Source organism: Hibiscus syriacus, unplaced genomic scaffold, assembly GCF_006381635.1.
Source record: "Hibiscus syriacus cultivar Baekdansim isolate YM2019G1 unplaced genomic scaffold, ASM638163v2 tig00110819_pilon, whole genome shotgun sequence".
NCBI classification, from domain to species: Eukaryota; Viridiplantae; Streptophyta; class Magnoliopsida; order Malvales; family Malvaceae; genus Hibiscus; species Hibiscus syriacus.
The window spans coordinates 1,166,477-1,193,420 of NW_024062875.1; the positions used below are offsets into that span (position 1 = coordinate 1,166,477).

Here is a 26,944-nt window from a genome sequence, read left to right on the forward strand (position 1 = left end):
TACATTTGATCATAATTATACAATGCCAACATTACATAAAAAATAAATATTATAAATATATAATATAAATATAAATAATTTAATCGATTAAAGTTTAATGTAATTAATGATTATTATTATAATATTTTTAATAAACCGAGTTTAAATTCATTTAATGATATATAAATTTATAATTTAAGAGTACAAATTATAATATTGAGACTAGAAAAATAAAAATTAATATAGTAACTCATGTGTCCCTCCATGTTCCATTTTCATTTCAATGTTTACCTATTCGACACCCTTTTCTTGTAAGCATGTTGATTTCATAGGTGGAAATTAAAGACATTTTTATATAATAAAAAAATACTTTTTTCTTATTAATTTCAAATGGTATTCGTTTGCATATATAGTAAAATAATAGAAGATATAGATAATTGAATATATTTTTATCTTACGTGATACAATCAATTAGATTAAGATATTGTTTCATTGATAAAATAGAAAGGCATGTCTTATGAAGGATTTTTTTTCTTCTCTTAAATGTAGTAAGAAATTTGATTTAGAGTTTAAAGGTTTACGGTGTTAGTTTTAGATTTAGATTTTTTTAAAATTTAAGGTTTATCATTTAGGGTTTACTTTTTTGAATTTAGGGTTTGTGGTTTAACGTTTGTGATAGTTTTACTTTAAATTTTATTCACATATTAAATAAATATAAATTAGAATGAACTCATTGTAAATAAAGATAGGTTAAATATAATTTACTTTGAATTATATATATACATATATATATGAGATAAGATCCTGCTACACAAGGTGAACATTTTTTATTTTTTTCCCGGTGAATACTATCATGGTCCTAATTGATTTCAAACGATCTTTCATATTTTTATGCAATAAAGAATTCGATAATACTATAAGCCCAATGTCAATCTCGTTCCTTTTTTTCTTTTTGATAGGAAGGAACTCATGTTCATATAATTTGGAGATTTGTGAAAGCGTGTATATATCATCCATGTATTTTTTTTTATATAAATAATATGGACATATGAGCAAGCGATTATGGCGTGGGACATGAACACCTCACTGCTTGAAAAACTGTAATTACATAATTGGTATTGAAAATTCATCCGATACAAGTAGGTTGCGACATCTTCCAAAAGTCGTATCATCACCGTAACATGAAAACTATGATTTGCACACAGAAAATTTTGAATCAACATCACATTTGATTTCGCAACGTTGACTTTTAGTTGTGTCTTAAATTTCAGATGAAAAATAAGTCAAACTCATCATAACAAATGCTTCTCTGTTCAGATTTACAAACAACGAAGACAGCATATAATAAATTGTTTTCACGAAGTAATTATGAGAAAACTGTATGTTCCATTTAAAGATAAATATATAGTTATGTCAAGATATCGATCATATAATTATATTGATATCCCCATCATATATATAAACTCGCGTCTTTTTATAGATCACAACTATGTAATCATAGTTGTGTTATTCTTTTTCTTTCAAATCTTCCTCAAACCAACATGGTAGCAGTTGCTATCCTAATCAATTTTGTTTAGAATTCATTAAATATCTCAATATTAAAAAAGAATGTTAATTTCATTAGAGAATCTTTTTCAGAGTTCGAGCAGCAAATTATGCATTGTTAGTAATTAAGAAATATTTTGAACAGATATTATCTTATGATTATCACATATTATTAAAAAAAATTGGCATAATATTATTAAAAAATAGAGCTATAGAATTTGATACATTATTTGGATCTACAATAGGGATGATGCCAATTAGGTTATGCTATATTTCTTAGATTTTTTAAATTCAATTCTTATTTTTTACATTAATTTTATGGTTTATTTTTATTTTGATAAAATGATATTGTTCCTTTTTTTTACATATATTTGATAAAGTTTCAATTTTTTCCATAACCAATTTTGAAAAATATATCGATTAATTTTATTTGAACTCACTTCTAATGTAGATCAAATCCAGATATTTTGATAAAAATATATTAATTAATGTGCTTGTTTAAACTCCAAATATTTTTAAATTGTAACATTAAGCACTATATCAGTTATAAATATTTATGATATTAATTAAAATTGTTTATAATATTATTTATCACACTAATTTGAACATTTTATGAATGTAATAGTAGTGCATTCAACATTCACATTAAAGTGATCTTTTTCATAGTATGGAATGATTATAAAATAATATATGTTTTTAAAAAATAGTTTATTGACAACAAACATAATAGCTCGAATATGAATCTTTTAAAAAATAATATTATATTTTATCATTGAAACCATTTAATGAATTCTTCACTCTAAAACTCTTAAATTTATAATTTACATGATATAAAATTTAAGCACATATTATATTCCTATTGAAAGAAAATAAGTCGTCATAAATGATTAATTGATCCAAAAACTATTCGACACACCAAGAAAAAGTCAATGGCATACCAAATTAGAACATTTCTGAGAAAGCACCAAAAATTTCATCACACGACCCTTAATTGCGTTTGAATTTCTTTTATTCTCGGTACATGCTAATATGAAATCAACAAACAAACAAAATGTGCTTGAGGATTGTGACCATTTCCCTGTAACTTGCTTGGAAGAAATATATTACAAGTATTTTGCGTGTATCGAGTCGATGTTGAATTTAAAACATTTGTAACATTTAACCGGAACATCTTTTTTGAAAAAAACACAAACTAAGGTAAACGAATTGTTGTTATTCCTTGAGGTTTTGGGTTCGAGCACTATGAATACAAGGGATATGGACTTTCAATGTCAAATGGTTGATAGTTATCTTTAAACAAATATTATCTTACACTCACCCTAAATAAATTAAAAAAAAATATTTGTAATATTAGAAGACTATTTTAGAAATTTTAATAGTTGAGGGACTCAATAAAACAATGTACTATAGTCTAAGGATCATTTTGTAACTTTTAATAGTCGAAGAACCATTTGTGTACTTTACCCTCTATAAACATAATCGGATCTCTTGCCACATTGAATGTGCCTAAAAAGTTAAATTTATGTAGAATTAAAATTGGGTTCATACTTTCCTTCCAACAAACAAATGAAAAGGTATTTAATTGGTGTGTCGACTCCTTTGAAATTTACCAACTCTTGGTGGAAGTTGCCTTTAAATGCCTCTCTTTTTTTTCTTTCTAAAGTCAAATTATTCTTATTTTAATTGTTTTTGTTTTTATTTTCATTTTCATTAATTATCAAACGCGAATTTGTGTCCAACAATAATCATTGTGGTAGCATTTAAATTATAATTGATTTCAGCCCACTTGGTAACATTCATCAAATCATTACCTAAGAGAAAAATTCTAGAAATATTTCCAAACATCATCGCAATATTCCTATCCATGAAATTTCATAATTTTCCCTTTTTTGAGAAATATTTGGAAATGGGCCCATACCTATTGGGAAATTGTTAAGGGTCTTAATAAAAATTTGTTGGACTTCAATAAACTTTATGGATTTTTTTTAGCATTTTGGTAATCAACGAATAGTAACGAGGAAGGGAAGTTAGATTGCCAACAGTGATTGATTAAAACAACTTTTTAATAGTTTTTAAGGAAAACAGTGAGAAAGTAGCTATGGTGGATGGATACGAAGAACGGCCAGTGATCGGAATGTGTAAATAAGTGATGAGCAGTTGAGTGTTTGATATTAATTTAGTAAGATGAATATTGAGAGAGAAAATATTAAATGTGTACTCTGAATTAAAGTAAATTGCAATACATCGCTCTTTAACTAACTAGTTAACACCTTCAACAAACTATAACAAATATTTAACAGCTAAGCATTCTATCACAATATTATTCATCATAAATTGTTATGACGGTATCATAATTGTTAATGTCGAGTTTTATTAATTAAAAGGTCACATTGATTATTTTCTTAGTTTAAAAACTACATTGAGTGCAAAATAAATCTAAAAACCACATTCGTTTTTTTTTTAAAATTAAGGACCACATAAATACTTCATTTGCATGTACGATATTGATACTTTGAGGATCTAATTATAATGATTTAAAGTTCAATAAACAAAATCGAAATATAACAATTGTTTGGGAAAACTTGTTGAGAGTGGGATTTGAACCCACGCCCTTTCGGACCAGAACCTTAATCTGGCGCCTTAGACCAACTCGGCCATCTCAACTTCGTTGTCCGTAAATCAACGGGTATATTATATAACTAAATCTATTAGCTTAGAAGACCTTGTAGCTGCTTTTTATGAGTTTTGACCCTAAAATACTTGAGCTTTCTTGTCAGCTTGGACATGACAGCACATTGGTAAATTTAGGAGTCATAGGCTTATTCGCTAGCCATTAGTGTGTGTCAACTTAATTTAAGATTAATTGAATGTAATTTCAACAGAAAATATTATTATTTTCAACTTGAAAAGTTATATAAATTTATTATATTTTTTATTTAACCTAAAAAATTATATAAATTTCTAATATTTTCAGTTTAATCTAAAATGTCACTTTGTCCAACCTAAAATATTAAGTTTTTGATAACATTTTTTATTATTATAAACCGATTTCTACCATTTTCTAGTCTTATATTAACAAGTATTATAGACTCTCCACTAACCGTTGCTTATAAAAGGATTCAAAAGCAAAAGCTTTTACTATGGGAAAAACCAAAGCCACCTCCATTTATTCTCTCTGTTGAAACATATAAAATTACCATTTGTAAATTCTTATTAGTAGCAATGAATGAAATATAAAATTGAAAATTTTGTGGTGACTTTGGCAGCTTTTGCTTTTGAAAAGGACAGCACTTCTTCGGGAATGTATATGCAGGAATCAATAGGGTTTGGAATCAAATCTGCATGTGAACGATCATCCATGCATATTAAAAAGAAGAAGAAGAAAAGCTTCGAGTATTGTTGATGGGAGTAGGGGTGGAGGGTGTTTTCAAATAAACAAAGAAACCCCAAAGACTGAAGAAATAGGTTGAGAGTGATTGGATGTCCTAATTTACTAATTTAGTAGAGACAATAATTAACGTACTGATCTCCTAATTTACTAAATGCTGTCAAGTTATTCGGTGTCCAAAAGGTTGAGAATTATTGGACCACCATGGCAGACCGTGACCATTAATGCTGTTACCTCTCTTCTCTTTCTCTCCTAATGTTGCTGCTGTTGTCACACATTTAAACAACTTAAAAAATATAAACATTATTATTGCAATCCAAGACCATGGTGTCTCTCTAGCCTTTAGCCCCACATCTTTTGTAATTTTATAGATTTTTTTAGTCTTTCATGTGATTTACAGTGCCTAAGCTTTCTTTGCACGTATTTATACTATACCAATTCCCAGCACTTTCAAGCACTCGCTTTCTCTTTTTAGTCTATATGTGTTTCTAAGTTTGTGAGCAAACCATGAAGCAAAGCTTTCTTTCTGGTGTTCTTCTCTTCTTAGTATTACTTATCTCCTTTTACCATTTATCTGCTCGTTTCATAGCAGACAAACGAGGTGAGCGTGTCTCATAGTCTCAGTTTAATTTCGGAGTCGAATCAGATCAGATCTTTTAACGACGATCAATGAAGCTAAAATTCAGTAGCTTCTATGCAGGAAAAGAAGAAGTAGAGCTTACTCAAATCACAGATAGGGAAGACACTGAACTAATGAATGTAAGCTTAAACTTACCCTCTTTTTTCATCAACGTTGGTTTCTATCCTCTAATGTTTTGGCTAAATATTTGATGTTTCTTGTTTTCCTATGCTTTGCAGCAACTATTTGGAGTAGAAGCTTGTGATGCTGGAGATGATGAGTGCCTGAAGAGAAGAATGATATCAGAGGCTCACCTGGACTACATTTACACCCAGAACCTTAAGCCTTCAAAGACTCTTCATTAAGATTTACTTAACCTTGCATAGTCTGGGTTCTGGTTAAGGTCTATGTTCATATGTATCATGTATGTTAATCTAAGCTTAAAAATGATGATTAATGTACATGTAAATGTTAAACCCAAAATTTGTAGCCAAATGGTTTTATTCTTTGTTCTCTCTAATCTAGGTCGCCAAAGGACAACGTTGAAAGCAAAGCGCTAACTGTTAAGCAGTCCCCTGAAAGTAGTACCAAAATTAAATGGAGACAGTTGGGGGAATTTATGCTCTTTGAGAATATAGTGACAGATGATCCAGCTGCATTTATTCAGTTTCATCAGTTGAAAATTCCAAATCTTAGGGCCTAGGTGGTGCTGAAATTGCAGATTCCACGGATTACACTAAATAACATCTTTGCACTGTCTTAAATATCAGTACTTCAAATTGAGTAATGTTGGTTTAAGGAAGAAGAATGAATGGCAGCCTCTTATACAAACCATGGTGAAAGACATTATTAGATTAAACCAAGGTCCCATCCCTTGTACGTGGATAAGATCACTCTCAAGTCCCAACCAATCAACAGAAGCTGATAGATGCTAAAATTTATGTTGAAATCGATGCGAGAGCTCTATCAACTATGTTACAGGTTCCATGGCTTCCTCATATACGTGTCCATTACAGTATATTTGAGCATTTAGATTAATTTTGCGCAGAAAAACCCTGTAGTTTCTGCAACAAGTATCCGGATGCCAGAAAGGTTACACTCCCTAATGTCAAAACCAAGTTGCTGCATGCACAGAACATTCCCCTATTTGAGAATGGATTTAAAGCAACAATAGGAATTATCAGAACTGGTGCCTCATTTTTTTATTATTGGGCTCTGAATTTTGTAATATGGAGGAGGCTGGAATGCGGGTTGAATAATCGGTCGCTTGGTTGTTTGAGGCTTGTGGGTCAAGTTAAACTGGGCCTAGAGGCTTGTGGGTGGCTCGGTGCTGAAATAGCCGGTGGTATGTTGGGAAGAAATATTGAATTTGTTAAAAGAGGGAGTAAATATTGAATTTGTTATTAATTGACATGTTATATGTCATTTAAAAATTAATGACATGCACAAACTCTAGTGACCTCAGTGGTAAAGAAATTGTTATTATATTTTAAGGTTCCGGATTCGAGCACTATCAATACCAGGGGTACGAGCATTCAATGTTAAATGGTTGAGTTATCTTTGAACATATATTATCTTGTACTTATCCCACATTAATAAAAAAGAGAGTAAACTATGCGAATAGTATCTTTTGTTTAGGGTCTGACCGACTATAGTCACCAATTTAAAAATTAAGGATAAATGGTCCTTCACATTATAAGTTCGTCCGGTTTAAGTCCCTCTACTATTATTTTCCGTTAACCTCCTTTTGTTTAAGTCTCTAACATGGTTGAGGGACTAAAATTGAACGGGAGTTAATAGGTGAGAGACTAAAATCAAACGGATCGATAACATTATGGACTAAAATCAAACGGACTGATAACGTTATGAACTATTTCCCCTTAATTTTTAAACTGATGACCAAAGTCGATCAGATCAAAAACATAATGGACTATTAGCATAGTTTACCCAAAAAAATTAATGATATAATTTTAAGTTATTATTTTTTAAATTTTAGGTGATCGCTTTATAACGTATTTTGCCATTATTAAATCAAGAGCTTTTTAAAATATATATATATATATATATATATATATATATATTGAAATGTGTTTATGAAGAGCTATATTTTTAACATTTACATTAAATATTTAAATTCTAAATTAAGATTCTTAAGACAATATCAAATTAACCATTAAAAACATATTTTACACTACAGCAAAAATGGTTTTTAGCGGCGGATGTAGCGGCATTTTTACTGCAAACGCCGGTAATTGTTTATATATAGCCGCAAAATACTATACTTTAGTGGCGTTTGTATAAAAACGCCGCTAAAGAATCGTAATGTAGTGGCGTTTTTATACAAACGCCGCTATAAACTAGTATTTTAGTGGCGTTTTTACACAAACGCCGCTATAGACATGTACTTTTGTGGCGTTTTAATACCAAACGCCGCTATAGACTCGTACTTTAGTGACATTTTTACACAAACGCCGCTATAGGCACGTACTTTTGTGGCGTTTTAATACCAAATGCCGCTATAGATTCGTACTTTAGTGGCGTTTTTTACACAAACGCCGCTATATACACGTACTTTTGTGGCGTTTTAATACCAAACGCCGCTATAGACTCGTAATTTGATTGTTTACTTCAGAACGCACCGTTTCTTTTTGCTTGGACTTAGGAGCATTTTACTTCGCCTAAACCTTTCACGTTCTCATATTCTTCAAGCTCTAATGGCAACTCGCGCCTTTTTAAAATCAAAGTTTCCAATTTTAACGGCGATCCTCCTTCAGAACCTCACAAAAAACGGCATAACGAGATCTCCGTTTCTTCTAAAACCTCAGATTTCACCTCTACTACCCGTTATCCATAAACCAATTTCAGGGTTTAAGCAATATCATGATGGGAGACCAAGAGGTCCCCTTTGGAGAGGTAAAAAGCTGATAGGGAAAGAAGCCCTTTTCGTAATATTAGGTTTAAAGAGATTTAAGGATGATGAAGATAAACTTAAAAAATTTATTAAAACCCATGTTTTAAGGCTGTTGAAGATGGATTTGATTGCGGTTCTTTCAGAGCTTGAAGGCCAAGAGGAGACTTCTCTGGCTGTGAAGGTACTCGTATTTTTCATTTCTATTGATTTTTTTTTAAATTTTTCTTATTTGGATTGTATCTTAAATCTGTCGGATTCGTAATATTTTTTTGAGTTTAAGTGAATTGAGATTGCTTTTATTCTGTTCGATCAAATGCTCGAAAAAGATTTTGATATAGTTTTTAAGTGAAATGATATTTTCTTTACCTTTATGATTACAGCCCCCTTTGCCTATTTTGTTACCAGCATCAACTGGACAAGGTTTGCAAATAAGTGCACAGTTAACACGACAGGATGATCAAATATTTTACAGCTTGCTGTTTGAGAATAACACACAGATCGCTCTTGATGGGTTCATGATTCAGTTTAACAAGAATTCGTTCAGTCTGGCAGCTGCGGGACCTCTTCAGGTAATCACAATTTGTGTGATCTTTACACTTTTGTTAGTTTATTGTTGCATTTTCGGGATATAACTGGTACTGTCTGTTAGGGGTGCGGTGCAGTGCATGTCCGTTTTAGTTCCTGTTAGTTCTTAACTCAATTGTCCCAGGGTCGTTTCCTACTGTTATGCCAAAGTTTCTTGTTGGGAGGAGAGGTAATGGTTAGATCTAGCTAGTTTCGAGTCTGTTTTGGCCGGGATGCATTGTTGTCTGTTTTTTAGGTGCATTGGTGAGAGTTCGATTTGTGTTTTTTGGGGTGGTTTGTGCTATATGTGTGAAGTTTGGCCCCGGTTTGTTTAATTGGGTTTTTGGATTCGGTTGTTTGCTTTTACGGTGTAATTTTTGGTTGTAAAAAGTTTAAATCGGAAGTAAAAAGTTCCCAGGTACTAATCTATATGTTTAATTAAAAAAAGCAAGTTGCAAAGGAGAAAGAAGAAATTTTTGCTTTATGCGGTTTTGCTATGATCATTTCCTTTTAATACAGAAGCATCATTTTTCTATGTTGCAACGTGAAACTGAGAAACTTCCACTCTCCCCTGATTTTGTAAAGCCTTCTTGATCCTTGAATGTTTACTTCTTGATCCTTGAATGTTTACTTTTTGTAAAGCCATTGCAATATATTTAAACTAATTAGATCTAACAACATTTGTCTATGTACCTTGTTTCAAGTAAAGAATATTGATACTGATCGAGTATATTCAAAACGAAGAAGAAATAACAGTTAAAATGCTTGAAACTTTGCTAAGATAGCCAATTGACTATGATGCGTGGACTGTACAAGCTTTGAAGTAACTTTTTCCTTTTAGTCGTTTCATACATCAAAACCATTGATCCACTTCTCAAGGAATTTGATGAGATTAATCAACGGTACTTGTGATGTGGGATTCATATGCATCTGTTTACAGAGTGCTAGCCGTCTTAACTGAACATTTGGAAACAAATGTTTACGGTTTAGCTTGTATTATATCGGGATTACTTCAGTTATTTCTGGTATCTTGTTGACTGTTTTGGATTCTTTGACATACCATCCAACCATTTCTTTTAGTCTTGGATTTTACTTTTTGCTATTGAAGAAACTTTTGTTTTAAATATTTTTTAGAACTGAATTTTTTAAGGACGGTCTTCATAAAATCTTCATACATGACTTTGTTACAATTATGACATCGAGACTAAAATGTATGGTTTTGTGCAGTGCCCAGGAATTTCAGATTGCTGGAAGAGCTTGAGATGGGCGAAAAGGGAATTGGGGATGGAACTGTTAGCTATGGAATGGATGATACTGATGATATATACATGCAGTCATGGACTGGGACTATTATTGGCCCCCTTAATGTGAGTCCCTCTCTCTCTTATTCTTTTCAGTAACCGTTGTGTTTGATTTCTGTGATTGTGCGAAAGGGGTTTGAAGAACTTTTGGGTTTATGTAATTGTAAGATAAACCCTAGAAACATTAAATTGTAATGCTTTTATTTCTTCGTTTAGGTTGAACTTCAAAATCAAATAATATGACAATATCATTGAGAGGGACAGCGATTAAGAAATTGAACAAAGAAGTTACTGCATGCACGTGAAATTTTTATATTCTTATTTAAGTATAGGGATTTAAGTATGATTTCACTATTTTAGCATATTTGTCACTGTTGACCTATCATTGGCAATGATATTCTACTCTATATTAAGCTTGGTAAATGTTGATTTATGTTTTCCGGATAACTTGTGTGGTTTTGATAAGTTCGTTCCTTCAACATCTGCTCCAAGGCTCCAACCATGATTATTACTATATATGACTGTTTGATATTGTTCAGTTATAACTGGCTGCAATCTCTAGTGATGTATTTGTGTCCTATTCATCAATGTTGAATAGTGTTTTTTGTTTCCAATCGTAGGTTAGTTAAAATGGCTATGGAGAACACTAAATTTCTGCTGGCTGCCCAATCAGTGGATACAAAAGTTCGGACTGAGGCAGAGACTATTTTGCGGTAGTTCCAAGAACAGAACATGCATCTTTTCCTTCTTTTTTTTGTCAGTTGAGCTTTCAATGATATTCTAGTGACCAATGTTGAACCATGTTACATTTTAATTTTATTTTATAAATTTTGATTTATTTTTCTACATAATTTGTGTCGTAATTAAATTTTAAGTTTATTGTTATTAGATAATGCTATAGAATATTAAATTTACGTAATATAAAATAAAAAATGATATATGCGAAATCAGATAACCATAGCAGCGTTTGTAAATAAAAGTCACCAGAAGTCAGGTTCTTTTGCGGCGTTTTGTGAAGAAAACGCCACTATATACATAGTTATTAGCGGCGTTTTTTTACCACAAACGCCGCTAAATATCATAACATGTAGCGGCATTTTCGATAAAAACGCCGCTAAATCTCAACGCTTATTGCGGCGCTTGTTTGAAAAACACCGCTAAACAACAACACCTATTGCGGCATTTTTGGGAAAAACGCCGCTAAACGACAACACCTATTGCGGCGTTTTTAAGACAAACGCCGCTAAATAGCAACACCTATTGCGGCGTTTTTTCAACAAACGCCGCTATATATCGTCACCTATTGCGGCGTTTTTCCTTAACAAACGCCGCGAACTTTAGCGACGCTATTTTCAGCGGCGCTTTTTGCGACGTTTGTCATAACGCCGCATGTGTTTTTAGCGGCGCTTAAAAACGCCGCTATATGTAAAAAAAACGCCGCAAAAAGCCGGTTTTGCTGTAGTGTTAATAGTACCTTTTGTCCTCAAAGTAGTATTTAAATTTGTTATGCTCACGAATTTGAAATATCTTTTGTTTTTTAAATTAATTATACACACGAAATTTAACTATTTTCTTTTTTTTTCAAAACTATTATATTTATAGTTGTATTGTTCAACACAAAATATTCTTTTGTTTGAATAAATCAAATTATGTTTACCAATAACGTCATTAGATGACACGAAGAAAAAAATAACAATTTTATCTCCGAAAAATATTGAACCTTTTAAAACACAAAATTTGACAGTCTTTCTCTGTCATTTCATTACAATAGGAGAGTCCTTGCAAATTTTCATTAGCTCCAAAATTTAATCTCTTTTGAATCTAGAGTATATGGCCAAATATGAATTTTCTCAAATGTAGAATGTGTTTCACGTTACCAAATGTCCAAACATCTTAATTTTGATCGTACATTTGCAGCTTTACAAGAGTTATTATTCTCTCGAAAAAATAACACATGTATACACAACTGTATATATGGTAAATCAATCCAAAATTGAAACTCATATGAAAATTGTTATCGGAATCAAGAATCCACTCATCGATTGTTACAAAATCTTCATCTAAAACAATTAAAAGTTCACCATCAATAGTCTTCCACTACGTTAGCTTTCCTTGATTTCTCTAATTGCTTTTTGTTGTGATTATCAGTATATCTTTAGGGTGCGTTTGGTTCACGGAATGTAAGATTACCGGTGGGAATAAAAGATTATTAGGGAATAGGATTACCGATAATGTTGTATTTTGTGTTTGGTTTGTTTAGCAGGAATGTAAGATTACCATGTTTGGTTGAAGGAATAAAATATTATTGGAATGTATATTTAACCAAATTGTCCTTATTATATATTTGTATAATATTATAAGTTGAAAAATATTTATATATTTTCTTTAAAAAAAATTAAATTCATAAAATTTATATAATTTTTTTACAAAATAAAAAATATAAAAAAGGTTTAATGAAAGGGTAAAATTTTATTTTAACCCCTGAACTTCATATAAAATTTTAATTATAGACTTTTTTTGTAAATCTAAAATAGTTTAAGGACAAATTTGTAATTTAACATTCGTAGAATTTTTATTATTCAATGACAGAAAAATGATATTTTTGAAGAAAAAAATTTAAGGGCATTTTAGTCCAAAACGCCGGTAATGTTACAATACCTAAAGGAAGAGAGGTAAAGACATTCCCGGTAATATGCCCCAAAAAATTCACTATTGATAATAAAACATTACCGGGAATGACATTCTCGGCCAAACCAAACGGGAGAATGTGGATTCCATTCCCGGAGGAATCCCACATTCTCCGTCCAAAAGCCCCCTTAGTTTTTTATTTTATAGCTTGTAGCACTCAACCTTAATGTGTCTATTTTTCTTGCAGTAATAATATGTTGTTTTATACTTACTTGGGTTTCGATCTAATATTAGTGTAATTGTCAAAATTTCTTTTTGTGTTCTCCCGCGAACAAAAAACTTTATCCCCAATAGTCAAATCCAATAATGAAATATTTCATCTTATCGTACAAGAATAAGGAGTCATAAACTTCATCAAATGTGAGTGGTTCACAACTATACAAAATTATATCTCTTAATATTGAATAAGAATGAGATAACGAACAAAGCATAATTATTTCTAAATCCTCTTTATCATAATTCATAGTCTCTAAATTTGAGACAATTTCTTTAGAGATAATTAAGTGTTTTATTAAAGACTCGCATTCTGTCAAATAATGAGAATAAAGATGTTGCTTCAAATGCAACTAATTACGGTTTTCTTCATAGATAGTTGCTTCAACTTCTTCCATAACACAATGACAGTCTTCTCCTTCAACACATCATATAGAGTTTCATTCAAGAAATATTGATGTAATTGTGATAGTGACTTTAGATATTTACGTTGTTTTTCTTTTAGTATCCATGTTGAAGACACCTTATCTAACCCTAACAAGGTATCTTTCAAGTCTATCTACACTAGAACTGCTTATATCTTCACTTGTCATAACATGAAACTGGTGTTACAATCCAACATTAAAATTTCATACTTCAAGTACATCATTATTGTGATTAAGACAAACAACTTGAATGTTCTAATATCAATTTGTTAAAATATAACAAGTATATTGATTGCATAACAAAATAGACATCAAAATTTTACATGAAGATTCTTTTTGAGAAAAATCACGGGCTAAAGAAGAAAATTTTTACTAATATTAAAAATAGAAGAATACAAGAGTAACCTTCATAAATAATTTGACATCTAACCATATTCTCCCTAGTATTATTTACAGAGATAGTTATTTAACTACAAATGAAACTTGCATAGTAAAAAATCTACTCAAATTATATTTTCTACTTTGAACCAATCTAAAACAAAAATCTTTCTACTTTTAATTAAATCATGTTTCTACTTTCTGAATGTTTTTTTTTTAATTTTATGTCTTTATTAATTTTGATTTAATCAAATTCGAATTAAACTCTGACACACGTAAAAAAAAGCAAAACAACAAAAAATAAGGTGAAGAGTAATCGAAAAACCCCAGCTGCCTAATAAACTTCAACCAAGCTTTTTGTCAACGTAGTAGAGGACAATGTCATATCAACACCAAGCCTGCCAATTGCTTAGCCACATACAACTTACCCAATGCATCCATTTCCAAAGCTCAATAAATTTTTCTGTTTTAAAAAGAATTAAGTAAAACAAAATAATTCTATCTAGAAAAGGATTGAGAGCATGACCCACATTCAAGGATTGAATTTAACAACACCCATTCTCTAATATAGAATTCCCAACACGAGATTAAGAAGACGAAGCCACATGGCCTGCCCCCTCGCCATCTTTAACTTCATTTATCCATTCCTCACCAAAACACAGATTGTTTCCAATCGGTCAAATTCGGAACGTAATGGAATGGATTTGAACATAGAAATTAATGAAGATAATATACAATGGCATTGAAGAACACTGCATGTTGGCTGCCACTGATACTGACATGTTTCACCCCCATTCGCCAAAATAATGGACTATTCCTAAATTGTGTGGTAACCCTTCTATTCGGTTAAAAAAAATCCAAACTAGACTTTATCATCTTCTCAATTATTTAAAAAATTATAATAATCAACAATCTCTCGAGTATGTAGTTAAAAAATCTTAGTTAACACATCTTTTCTCCCTTAGTTTGTGAGTTCAATATTCATTAGAAACAAAGTTCTCATTCTCATCCTCCCTAAATAGGAATTGTTAAAAAAACTATAATAATATAATTAATTAAAGTTAATCTATTTGATTTGATTAATTGATATGCTGAAACATAATATTTGTGTATTTTATTATTTTAATCTAAACCAATCAATTATAATGTAATATTTATTCAAAAACTCTAAACTTTTTGACAATGAACGCATGTATTCCTGCATATGCGATGTTCAAGTCTGAGACCTTAAAAGATAACAATAAATCACTTAACTACTGAAATCACTTTGTTCGTGCTAGTTAAAGTCTGTATGGCCAAAATTTATTTGAAAATGTTCAACAATACCGGTCACCAAACTTGTCTATCAGCCACACACGACCACCCCATCCCTAAGATGTGAGGGCATTGTTTAGCCGTTTGGGTGATAAAATAGGCATGCTCTATATGACTATATAGGTACATAAAACGTTTTTTCATATATTTCCTCACCCCCACCCCACCCCCCCCCTTTTTCTTGTCCCTTTTTAACTTGTAATTATAAATTTAAAGCCAATTTTACAAAGGCAATGGTCATCCCATTCCCATGCGTGATTATTTATCATTTTTCTAGTTGTTAAATGTTAGATAAATTATGTTATATATATATAATTTGATTTTTTTTATTAATGTATAATTTTAATTGATAATTAAGTTAAATTTTATTATAATTATAATAATTGAAGATTATTTGACAATTAAGTTTATTTAAGTAAAAAAATTAATGGAGTAATGATATTTTATGATCAAGTTTGTTTTCTCTATAAACATAAAGTATTTCTTAAACTTATAAATAAGAGAGATAATTATTTTGGATAGATATAATCACTTTTATGATCTTTATATTGGGGTGCTAGTTGCATAGATAAGTACACGACTTTTGTGAGAATATTGAGGGAGTTTTGGGGATCATCAAGTATTGGGATATTTGATTAAGATCTCCAATGCAGGATTACCTCTAAATTAAGCTCTCTTTAATTAAAGACAAAATGTCAAACATATATATCAACCAACACAACACCACACGTATCAAAAGCAACGACTTAGAATTGCGTAAGAAAAACATGTTACTCGTAGCTTATCAAGACGCGTAAAGGAAAAACATATCAAGAATTAATTAAAAAAATCAGTTATGAATTCATGGGATTCTTCAAAAGATGCGTTATTAATTAGAATCTGTATACCAACATCCATCAGCAGCTACTAGCCATGAAAATAATGGAGGTGGGGCCTCATATAAGGTGGTTGCCCATCTCTTTGTTTTTGCCATTTAATAATTGTACTAATTTCCCACTTTCTCTCTTTTTTTAGTGAGAGATAAGAGAAAAGAATTAAAAAACTGAATTATTTAGATTATTTTTTATTCAGTTTAACCCATGAACTTATCACATGTGATTCATATTATATTATGTATGATATGTTTTTAGAACATCACGTATCATAATTAAAAATTCAATATTAAACTAAATTAAAAAAACAAATTTTAAAATAATAATAAAATGCAATTTTAAAGATTAAAAGATCATTTAACTAAAAATGTTTATGGTCGATATACGGAATAGCGTTTGTTAATTTAAAATTCAGGGTAAATTATATGTTTAGTATATTAATTATCATTTTTGTTCTATTTTGGTTAATTAACTATTTTTTCATATTATACTTAATGTTTAGTTTTAGGTTTATTTTAGTCATCCACTATTAAAAATTTAATAGTGAAAATGATGTGTCATCATAAGATAATGTCACGTCATCATTGAAAAATATCATATCAGTAGTTTTATTGATTTTTTAACAAATTTGTTACGACAAATATGATAGGATATGATTTTGAAAAAAATGATTTGATAACTAGAATATAACAAAAGTGATAATTAATTTATTAAACGTGTAGTTTATCATAAATATTATTTGACCGTATGAAAGACTAAAGAGTATAAAAGCAGAATGTAATTATATGAACAAGTTGATATAGTGTTTATTCATAAAATACAATAGAAAGGGGCCTTGGAATTTGGATGGTTTGCTTAAATTTCATTAGGGTTTCACTTTCGTGTTAAAAATGGGTGCCCACCGGCGGCACCAGTCAAGTCCCTCTCTGGTAAAGTGGTCTGTCTGTTCTTTAGGACCCACTTCAGCTGGCTGGCTAATTAGACCCATTGAATTTGGTCACCACTTACATGTATTAACTAACTTATTGTCAAAATATTCTACACCATATATAAATTTTTTACTAACTAACAAGATTCACTTAAACTATACATTTTTAATTTACACTAATAACCAGTTTTTCTATTATAATTTATTCTTCTAAATTTAAATACTCATCTACATTACAATATATTTCTTATGGACCCAGGAACTAACCAGGTTCACTTAAACTTATTATCAAAAAGTTCCTGACCCTTCTCCTACATAAACATGCAAGATCACGGATGGACCGCGTGGGAGAGGAAGATTTTAAATTCTCTTATATTTTAAATTTTTTATTAATATTTTGTTTGCACCTCGTTAAAATTTTATACATTAATTTTCTTTTAAAATTTATAAATTCATTCTCTTAATAAAAAAAAATTATGCGTTAAGCCCTGTGCGAAGATCGAAAAATACACTAAAAATTTTGATAAATCTCAAAACCAACTTTCTTCTTTTACTCACTGCCGTTATTTTTTAAATCAGAACAAGCGTAATTGTGTTAATTGTATATTTCTTTTTATTTATTAAAAATATTTAATCTTACTAATTTGGACGTGAAACGCATATGACAAAATGTACTTTTATTTTAATTAATACGTTTATTTAATAAAAGATATTTTTCTAATTAATTAGAAATAAGTATTATTTCTTTAAATATTTTCAGAAAATTACTGTAAAAAAACTAAAATGTCTACTAAAAAATCATTTAATAAATACGTAAACATTTACACTTTTAAAAAGTAAAATTAGGAAGCTCCATTATTCCACGTGGCAGTCTTGTGGGGTTTCAAAATTAAACCAATGTTTTTTACCCTATCTTTTTGCCACGTGTTGCAAAACTACCGGATCATGCATTTACATACAAAAACCGAACTCACTACGTCATCAGCCCACTTTAGCGATGATTTTACCCCACTGACACCGTTTGTTTTTATTTTTACTTTTCTAACACCGTTCGACCAATATTTCCAAAATTAGCACCCTTTCTGCTGAGTTGGCAAAGGCGCGTCCCCGGGGGCGCGCTTTACCCGGTTTTTCGCTGAGTTGGATGCCACGTATGAAAGGCGCGTCCCCGGGGACGCGCCTTTGCCAACTCAGCAGACACGTATTTTGTTTTATAATAAATAGTTTATTTTATTATTATTATAAATTAATAATATATTATGTAAAATGTTTCGATTATATTATGTAAAATGTTTCGATTATAATGTAAAAATTATAACTAATAATATTAAATATTATATTAAATAAATATATTAAATATATTTATGTATTTAAAAGTTAAAAAAAATTATTTAGGTGTACATACATTGACAATTTATATAAATGCAATAACATTAAATTATTAGAAATAAAAACATTCATTTAAAAACTTTAATTACATAAGAGTTAACGGTTATATGATGATAACAGAGCTGGACATTTTTTTCTATTGTGCCCGATGTTTCTACAATGCCCACATCGTTTTTGTTCTGTTGACTTCTCCCGAATATCCATATCACAATGTATTCTAGTAGATTTTGGACGACCTGAGTCCCTCAATAGCAATGGATCTGGGACAATTGTAAGCCAAGTTTGAATCTCATTTGGGTCTCTTTCGTTTCCTATGGGCGGAAACTCAAATTCATATACCTTGAAAACTTGTGAAAGTTGGTATACGGGATCAACATAATTTTTGTAGTCCAAATGCGAATGTGAGCAAGCAGCAATGACATGAGAGCATGGATATTTGAGTGCTTGAAAGAAACCACAATCGCACCACCTCTCTTGCAGATTAACTCTGAAAGAGTTAGCTTCAATCCCTTGCAGCGGACGTGGCATTTCGGTTACACGAAACAATTCACGGGTGCGAGAAAAATTTGTAACTAACATCCCATTTGATGTAGCCATTTTTTTCTGTAAATCGGCTACTAGTCTTGGGTGGTAAATATGTCCGTTTTGCATCCAAGTAAGAGCTTGTCCACCGAGTTTTGCAAAGAGTTGACCCAAACGAAAATAAGTCGTTTTGACCAACGCCGTGACTGGTAAATGACGCGCCCCCTTTAAGGTTGAATTTATTGCTTCAGCCAAGTTTGTTGTCATATGACCATAGCGATACCCCCCGTCATATGCATTTGTCCACATTTCTTTGCTGATGTCCATAATGTACTCGCACCCCTTCTTATTTTTGCCAAACAGCTCTTGTAGCATCGACTCAAACCTTTGAGGTAAGAGTTCGTAACCTAAGTCATTAGGAATATGTAATAGTTAATATGAAGTATAAATAAGTAATAAGAAATTGATAGAAAAATTGGGAAAAAGTAACATACCCATCCGCACGACTAACTGACGTTCATCGTTCTTCTTGTATTTTCCGTAATAGTTTGCAGCAATATGACGGACACAATAACGATGTTGAACATGTGGAGGTCTATACATTGTACCCAAAGAGTCCATTGCTGCTTTTATCCCGGCTCCTCGGTCTGAAATAATGCATACTCGTTCCCTGGTGACAACATGTAAACGTAAATTTTTAAGGAAAAAAGCCCAAGACTCAGTGTCTTCTCCTTGAACGAGGGCAAACGCAACAGGAAGAATATTGCGGTTTCCATCTTGGACCACAGCCAATAATAAAACTTGCTTGTATTTCCCATACAAGAAAGTACCATCAATTTGGACAATTGGTTTACAGTACTTGACTGCATTAATACACTGAGGGTAAGTCCAAAAGACTCGGTAAAATTGGCAGCGATCGCGAACCATTCGATCATTCACGTAATGATGTTGAGTTTCGAACTCAACAATTGTCCCGGGATTAAGTCTTTGCACAACATGAAACCACAGATATGTCGCATCCGCGGGCTGTTGCCGGTCAAGATCTGATTAAAGTGCGAAAAGGAAAGTACTTTTGGTCAAAATCTTTATAAAGTCCCTATAAAATATATTTTTAAGGATATAGTCCATTTATTATAATTTATTATTTTTAATAGAATATCCAAATTACCCATATCATAATTTATCTATTAATTGAAGAATAATATATATATGCAAGTGCGTTTACCAAAATTTTCTTGAATATTAAAATATTAATTATGCCAATTAAATTAAAATCCAATGCGCAATTTAATATTTTTTGTAGTTTTATACATTTTGAGATGTATATTTTCATTCTTGATTTTTGTTTTTCTTGTAAATAGAGTAATATTTACAAATGATCATTAAACTATGATAAAATAAATTTTTAGTCATTTAATTTTCAAAAGTTATATAATAGGTATTAAACTTTAGATTTTGTAAAAAAATATAAGTATCGATTATTAGCTATAATTAAGGGGTAATTTGGCATTCTAAATTACTAAAAAGAATATCTTATTTGGTCCGTCAGTTGTGACTAAACTTTTATTTTCATATTTTTTCATTTTAAGTAACAATTTAGAAAAATAAAAAAAATATTTTTAAAATACATTGAATTTCAAAATTTAGTTTTGAAATTGGAAATATATTCTTAAAATTATATTTAAAGTTATTAAAAAATTAAATAATTGAATCACTTTGTAAAACAAAAAAAATGACTTCACTTTAATTGAAATTGTTGGATCTCGAAAATATAAATTATAAATTTTACAAATTTAATCATAACTAAATAAAAATTATTTCTAAAATAATTTGATAAATTAACAAATTCATAAAGTTGTACTTTTTTTAAAAATGTAATTTTAAAAATTAATTGTGAATTTTATATATTTCTCAAAAAAAATGATTTTTTATAATTATTACTTAGAAATGTTAAAAAATATCAAATATGAAATTTTAGTTAAATTTGAGGGGTTAAATGAGATTTTTTTAATTTAATATATCGCTTCACATCTTTAATGAAAATTGAAGATGCAATATCTACTTTACAAAAAAAAATAAAGTTTAGTGTTCTTTATATAACTTTTGAAAATTTAATATCTAACAAGATTTTTTTAACATTATTTATTGATCATTTAAAAATTTTACTTTACAAAATTAGTGATATACAATGTGTGACATCATTTTATAATTTTCTATATATTGATATATATGGTTAGGGATGGGCATGAGACCTGAACCCGATGGGTTCCGACCCGATCCAACCCGATCGGATCGATTTTTTAAAAAAATATCGGGTTCAAGTTGGGTCGGGTTTTTTAATGTGATGTTCGGGTCGGGTTGGGTTCGGGTTTAGGTGAAAAATATTTGACCCGACCCAAAAAATAATATATTTAGGAATAATTACAACAATATCCCTATATATATTATTAATTTTCAATTAAATCATTGTTTTTATCGAATAAAAATAATATTTTATTATTATTTCGGTTCGAATTTTTAAGTTATATATCGGGTCGGATTTTTAAGTTATATATCGGGTCGGGTACGAGTAGGGTGAAATCTTGTTTCATGCGGGTCGGGTTGAATCTCGGGTGAAGGAGTCATTGTTCTCGGGTCGAGTCGGGTGGACCAAAAATCCGATGCATGCCCATCCCTATATATGGTTTAATAAGGTAAACATTTGTTTCTCTTTATCTCCTTTTAAAAGGTTATTACAAGTTTAAAAAAGGCAAATCAAAATATTTAATAAAATCAATAAAAAAATAGTATTGGAACTAAAAATACAGAATTCAAAAAAAGTAAAAAAAAATACAAGGGTAAACTATATCTATTATCACTTAATTATGAAAGGATTTTAATTTGAGTGATGATCTTTTAATTTTATTAATCATGCTATTTAACTATTTAAATAATATCAATTAAGTCATTAACAATTAATATTTGATAAAAAAATGATGTGATCGTTAATATATTTTGTATAATTATACATTTTAATTCTATTACTTACATATTCTATCAATTTAATCATAGTTTTAAGTTAATTCAATAAAAGTAATCTTATAATCAAGTGGTAACATGTCCCTCCCTCCCTATGTTTAAAAGGAAAAAAATGGCACAAGAATAAGAGTAGGGGAATCAAACCTAGTCTACTTGGGAAACCAAGTACATGTCCAACCATTAAATTGTTGAGTTAATCGATTGACGGAATCGGCCAAGAGGGGGGTGAATTGGCAATTAAAATTTTGGTGGAAGTTTTTGCAGAAAATTGAGAGTAATTGCACAGCGATTTAGAGTGGTTCGACTTTATCAACCAAAGTCTACGTCCACTACCTTAGCTATCCACACTAAGGATTTTCCAACAAAATCATTAATTTGTTCTTTCTTTTGAGGCCAAAGAGATAACCTTACAACTTCCTCAAGAATATACCCCAATTCTTGAGAACACTCTTTTCTCAAAGAGAAATACAAATTTGCAAACTTACAAGAAAAACCTCACAAGACAAATATGTTTGCACAATTCTAGAACAAAGAAAGAACACTCAAGAATAAATACAATTGAGCACAATAAGTGTTCTTGAAAGCAAAATGATTATTGAATAAAAAATAGGCTTGAAATGCTCAAACTTGAGGTTTGATGCTTTCTCTTTGATTCTCTCTTGATTCTAGTTGCTTGATGTTTCTTATTGTTGATCAATGGCTTCTAAGCTTGCTTAAATACACCTTGAATCACTTCTGAACGTTGGGGATGATTAGAGAAGATAATATAGCCGTTTTAGTGTGAAAACAATTAATAAAACAGCTTAGAGCGTGGGGGGAATCGGTACCCCCTATGGGGAATCGGTTCCCTAAGTGTAAAATTCAAATATTTCGACCGTTATACAAGGAGGGAATCGGTTCCCTCCGAGCATACTGGAAATCTTGGAGCCAAACCATTCAAGGGGGAATCGGTACCCCCTTGGGGGGGAATCGGTTCCCTCTGAGCAATCTAAAATTTTTGGCTTTGAAATGTTTCGAAATACTTTGTAAAATTATTTTGAAATTGTTTTAAGATTAAAACTTAATTTTACACTTGAGTAAGGATTAAAAATGATTTTTGAAATATCTGGAGTAATGTTTTGATATTCGAATATTTATATCGAATATATTTAGAAAATCATTTGGAAAATCTTAAAACTCATTTAACTTAAATTGTTATATCGAAATATCAAAATGTTTTCAACAATCTCCCATTTTTGATATAACAAAACATTTTAGTAATTTTAAGATTTTACTCCCCCTTACTTTAACACTTCTCCCATTTATCATTTAAAAAACACTTTTAACACTTCTCCCCCTTTTTGTTAAATCAAAAAGACATTTTAAAGAATCTAAACAAGGTTTTGAAATCATTTAGCCAATTGATTATAATTTAAGCTGCTAAGATCACAAGCAAGAGAAATGTTAGCCATTAGTTTCATAATCAATATTCACAATTAATGTGATATGGCAAAATTGGTCATATTGCTATAATGATGTAAATGATGCAATAATGAATAAATCACACCAAATATATAAGTTCAAACCATCCATAAATCCAAACAAATTCAAAAACCAATCAATCAATCCACACATTCAAACATTCCAAAATATTCAAAATGTTAAAAAATAATAAGTTTGGAGTTCAAAGCAAAAACATAGAATCAAACATCCGTAGGAGGATCGGGAGGAGGAAAACGAGTTCACATAGCGGCCATCTCAAGTGAGAGTGCATCAATACGTTCATTCATCGAAGCGTTGTTTGTGCGCATCTCTCGGAGAATTTCTAATTGTTGAGCTCCAATTGTAGATAAATGAGACTCTATAGAAGTAAAGCGCGAATCCATGGTCGCATATCGGAAATCAAATGTCTCTATAAATGATTGAAAATATGGAGGCATTTGATTCGATTGTTGTGCGTGCTCCTCGGGATGCTCAGGCTCATCTTCAGCTTCATCGATATCCCTCATTAATTGTTCAAACTCGGGATCTTCGTCAGCTTCGGGTGGAGCTTGTGAAGAACTAGCTCCCAGAGTATTTACAGAAGATCGAACCCATTCACTGGTTTCCTTATCCTTAATCCATCCCGCTCTCGTTAAAGAAAGAAGATTAATTTGTTTCTTAAGGGGAAAAACGACATCTAGACCGACTCTAAGCCCAGCTTTGGAAAACATATTACACAAAAAGCAACCGTAAACAATAGATGAACAGAGTTTCTTATTAGGAACAAGATTTACGGTTTCAACAATTTTAGCAAAAATAATCTGAGGTAGGTTAATTTTAATATTGTTTTCGAAACAATGTAACCACCAAAGATCCAAGGCTCTAAGAGTAGAATAACGACCTCCGGATGGTCGAAACCACCAAGAAATCATTAGATGAAGAAAACATTCATGTAGGTCTAAGACACTCGTACTATCTCTTCTTTTATAACGAGATCCTAAAACCTGTTTTTTATTTGAAATACCATCGTTATCTAATCCGAATGTATTGGCTATGTAAGCCGAGTCAATATATAAGAATTGTCCTAGGAGGTAGGAACGAATTCCTATGGTTTCGGTTTCAGTTTGGTTTTTAACACAAACAACATTATAATAGAAAATACGAACAAGTTGATGATAAACGATGGGTTCAAGGTCAAAGAGTTTATCAAATTTCCACTCTTGTAAAAGAGGAAGATATTTAAAATTAATAGCTAACATAGCTTGACGAGAAGGAATACGTTCTTCCCGGATTTTGTAAGAGTCGAAAAATTGATAATACCAAAAACGATGATTTCTAAGACCAGGATGATTGAAACACGAATTTTGGATAGTCAAGTTAGGATCAATGGGATTAGGATTAGAAATTGGAATATGAAGAGGATTTGGAGGTGGATTTGGTTGACGGTGTGAGCGACTAGATGATGACCTAGCACGTTTAGGATTGGACATGGTTTAGGAAATCGGAATAGAATGGATAACCTACAATTTAAAACACATGTATACAATTCAATCAATCCCAAAACTTAATTGAGTTCTCAATATTTCAAGGTTCTCTAAATCAATCCTAATGGGCAAAGTTTTTGAAAACTTTTGAAAAATACGGTTTTGAGAAACAATATATGTATAGTTTTCATAATTCAATCAAAACACAATAATTTGAAAATCAATTTTTTTTAAATTTCGAAAATTTAAAATTTCTTGTGTTTTTGATGAAATTAGTTGTAATATCTAGTTTCTAATCACTAAACAATCAATGCCCGATCTAAAATTCATCCTAGAACTAATTAAAACTAGTCCTATGTTCAAAATTAATGAAATAAAGAGTTTAGAAAATTTTACCTTGAAGGATGAGATTGAGTGGATTTTGATGTTGGTTGCACGATTTTAATGATGATAGCAAGTTTAGAAGATGATATTTGAAGTGAATTCCGATTAAAATCGATGATTTGATGTAAGAAAGGAGATAGGGAGAGAGTTTGGCGGTAAGGAAGAAAATAGAGGGTTTTTGAGAAAAAGCAAGGGTTCTGCCCGTGTATAACCAGAACCCCATGGGGGTATCGATTCCCCTGTGGGGGGAATCGGTTCCCCTTCAAAGGGGGAATCGGTTCCCTCAGGGGGGATCGATTCCCTTTGCACCAAAATGCTAAAATCCGATTTTAAACACCCAAAATGCTAAATTAATTTCCTCTAATAGTATTGGCAACTCATATATTGAAAATTAATCATGTTCAAACAATTAAATTAATCTTTAAACGATATTTGAACATAAAATTAATTTTTCATCAAGAATCATAAACTCCCCCTAACTAATAGCAATGAATGCAATCAAAAATTACTATTATAAGCATTTTTCATTAATTCTTAAAAAATGTTAAAATTATTTTTTTAAACACTAAGTGAAGATAGGTTAGTCAAACCTAATTCTCTCATAAGTGTCCAAAATTTTTCCTTGTTTAAGGGTTTTGTAAAGATATCCGCTAATTGGTGCAAAGTATCAACAAATTCTAGAACTACATCTTCCTTAGTGACATGGTCTCTAATGAAATGATGTCTTATTTCAATGTGCTTAGTTCTAGAGTGTTGGATGGGATTTTTAGTGAGACAAATAGCACTAGTATTGTCACACTTGATAGGAATAGTACCTACTTCAATTCCATAATCAAAAAGTTGTTGTTTCATCCATAAAACTTGTGCACAGCAACTACCAGCTGAAATGTATTCGGCTTCAGTGGTAGATAATGCAACACAATTTTGTTTCTTTGAAAACCAAGAAATCAACATATTTCCAAGGAATTGGCAAGTACCGGAGGTGCTTTTCCTATCTAATTTACATCCTCCATAATCCGCATAAGAAAAAGCATGCGAGCTAAAGCTAGAGTCTCTAGGATACCAAAGTCCTAAACTAGGAGTGTCCTTAAGGTATCTAAAGATTCTCTTAACAGCTAGTAAATGTGATTCCTTAGGACATGATTGAAATCTAGCACATAAGCAAACACTAAACATAATGTCCGGTCTACTTGCAGTTAGATAAAGCAAAGAGCCAATCATTGACCTATATAATTTAACATCTATACATTTACCTCCTTAATCTAAGTCAAGCTTTGTTGAAGAGCTCATTGGAGTGTCATGAGGTTTCCCATTTTCCAATCCAAACTTCTTGAGCATATCTTTGACGTACTTAGCTTGATTGATGAAGATGCCATCTTTTCTTTGCTTGTGTAATACCCTAATTTTGTCCGGGCCATTAAATTTTCTTGAAGATGTTCGATAATTAATTTGGCGATAATCATGCTTAAATGAAGATCTATTTCAAGTGATGAAGCGTGGAAGTTTGAGTTTGGAAGTTTTGGTGCTCAATTGGAATTGTAACCGTATATGGAAAATGAGA

General features: G+C 30.9%; 1 protein-coding gene and 1 non-coding gene across 3 annotated transcripts; one reads left to right on the forward strand and one right to left on the reverse strand.

The window, feature by feature from the left end:
* Nucleotides 1-4,107: 4,107 nt before the first annotated feature.
* Nucleotides 4,108-4,188, reverse strand: TRNAL-AAG. Its single transcript has one exon. It is a non-coding gene; the product is annotated as a tRNA-Leu (tRNA).
* A 1,161-nt stretch (nucleotides 4,189-5,349) lies between these two features.
* LOC120142072 (putative phytosulfokines 6) lies at nucleotides 5,350-5,925 on the forward strand. Of its 2 annotated transcripts, none has more exons than XM_039156829.1 (3): nucleotides 5,350-5,519; nucleotides 5,619-5,671; nucleotides 5,771-5,925. In XM_039156829.1, exons 1-3 carry the CDS (start codon nucleotides 5,420-5,422, stop codon nucleotides 5,894-5,896), a joined length of 279 nt encoding a protein of 92 aa, XP_039012760.1. In that variant the 5' UTR covers nucleotides 5,350-5,419; the 3' UTR covers nucleotides 5,897-5,925. The 2 variants fall into 2 exon arrangements, with proteins under 2 accessions (XP_039012760.1, XP_039012759.1); XM_039156828.1 differs by having other exon boundaries at nucleotides 5,350-5,513; nucleotides 5,613-5,671.
* The last annotated feature ends 21,019 nt before the right edge of the window (nucleotides 5,926-26,944 follow it).

What these genes read in the sequence shown, in the direction of transcription:
- LOC120142072 (XM_039156829.1), top strand. Translation starts at nt 5,420, where the DNA reads ATGAAGCAAAGCTTTCTTTCTGGTGTTCTTCTCTTCTTAGTATTACTT. An exon ending in AGCAGACAAACGAGGTGAGC is followed by an intron (nt 5,520 to 5,618) that starts GTGTCTCATAGT and finishes ATGCAGGAAAAG; the next exon opens with AAGAAGTAGAGCTTACTCAA. An exon ending in AAGACACTGAACTAATGAAT is followed by an intron (nt 5,672 to 5,770) that starts GTAAGCTTAAAC and finishes TATGCTTTGCAG; the next exon opens with CAACTATTTGGAGTAGAAGC.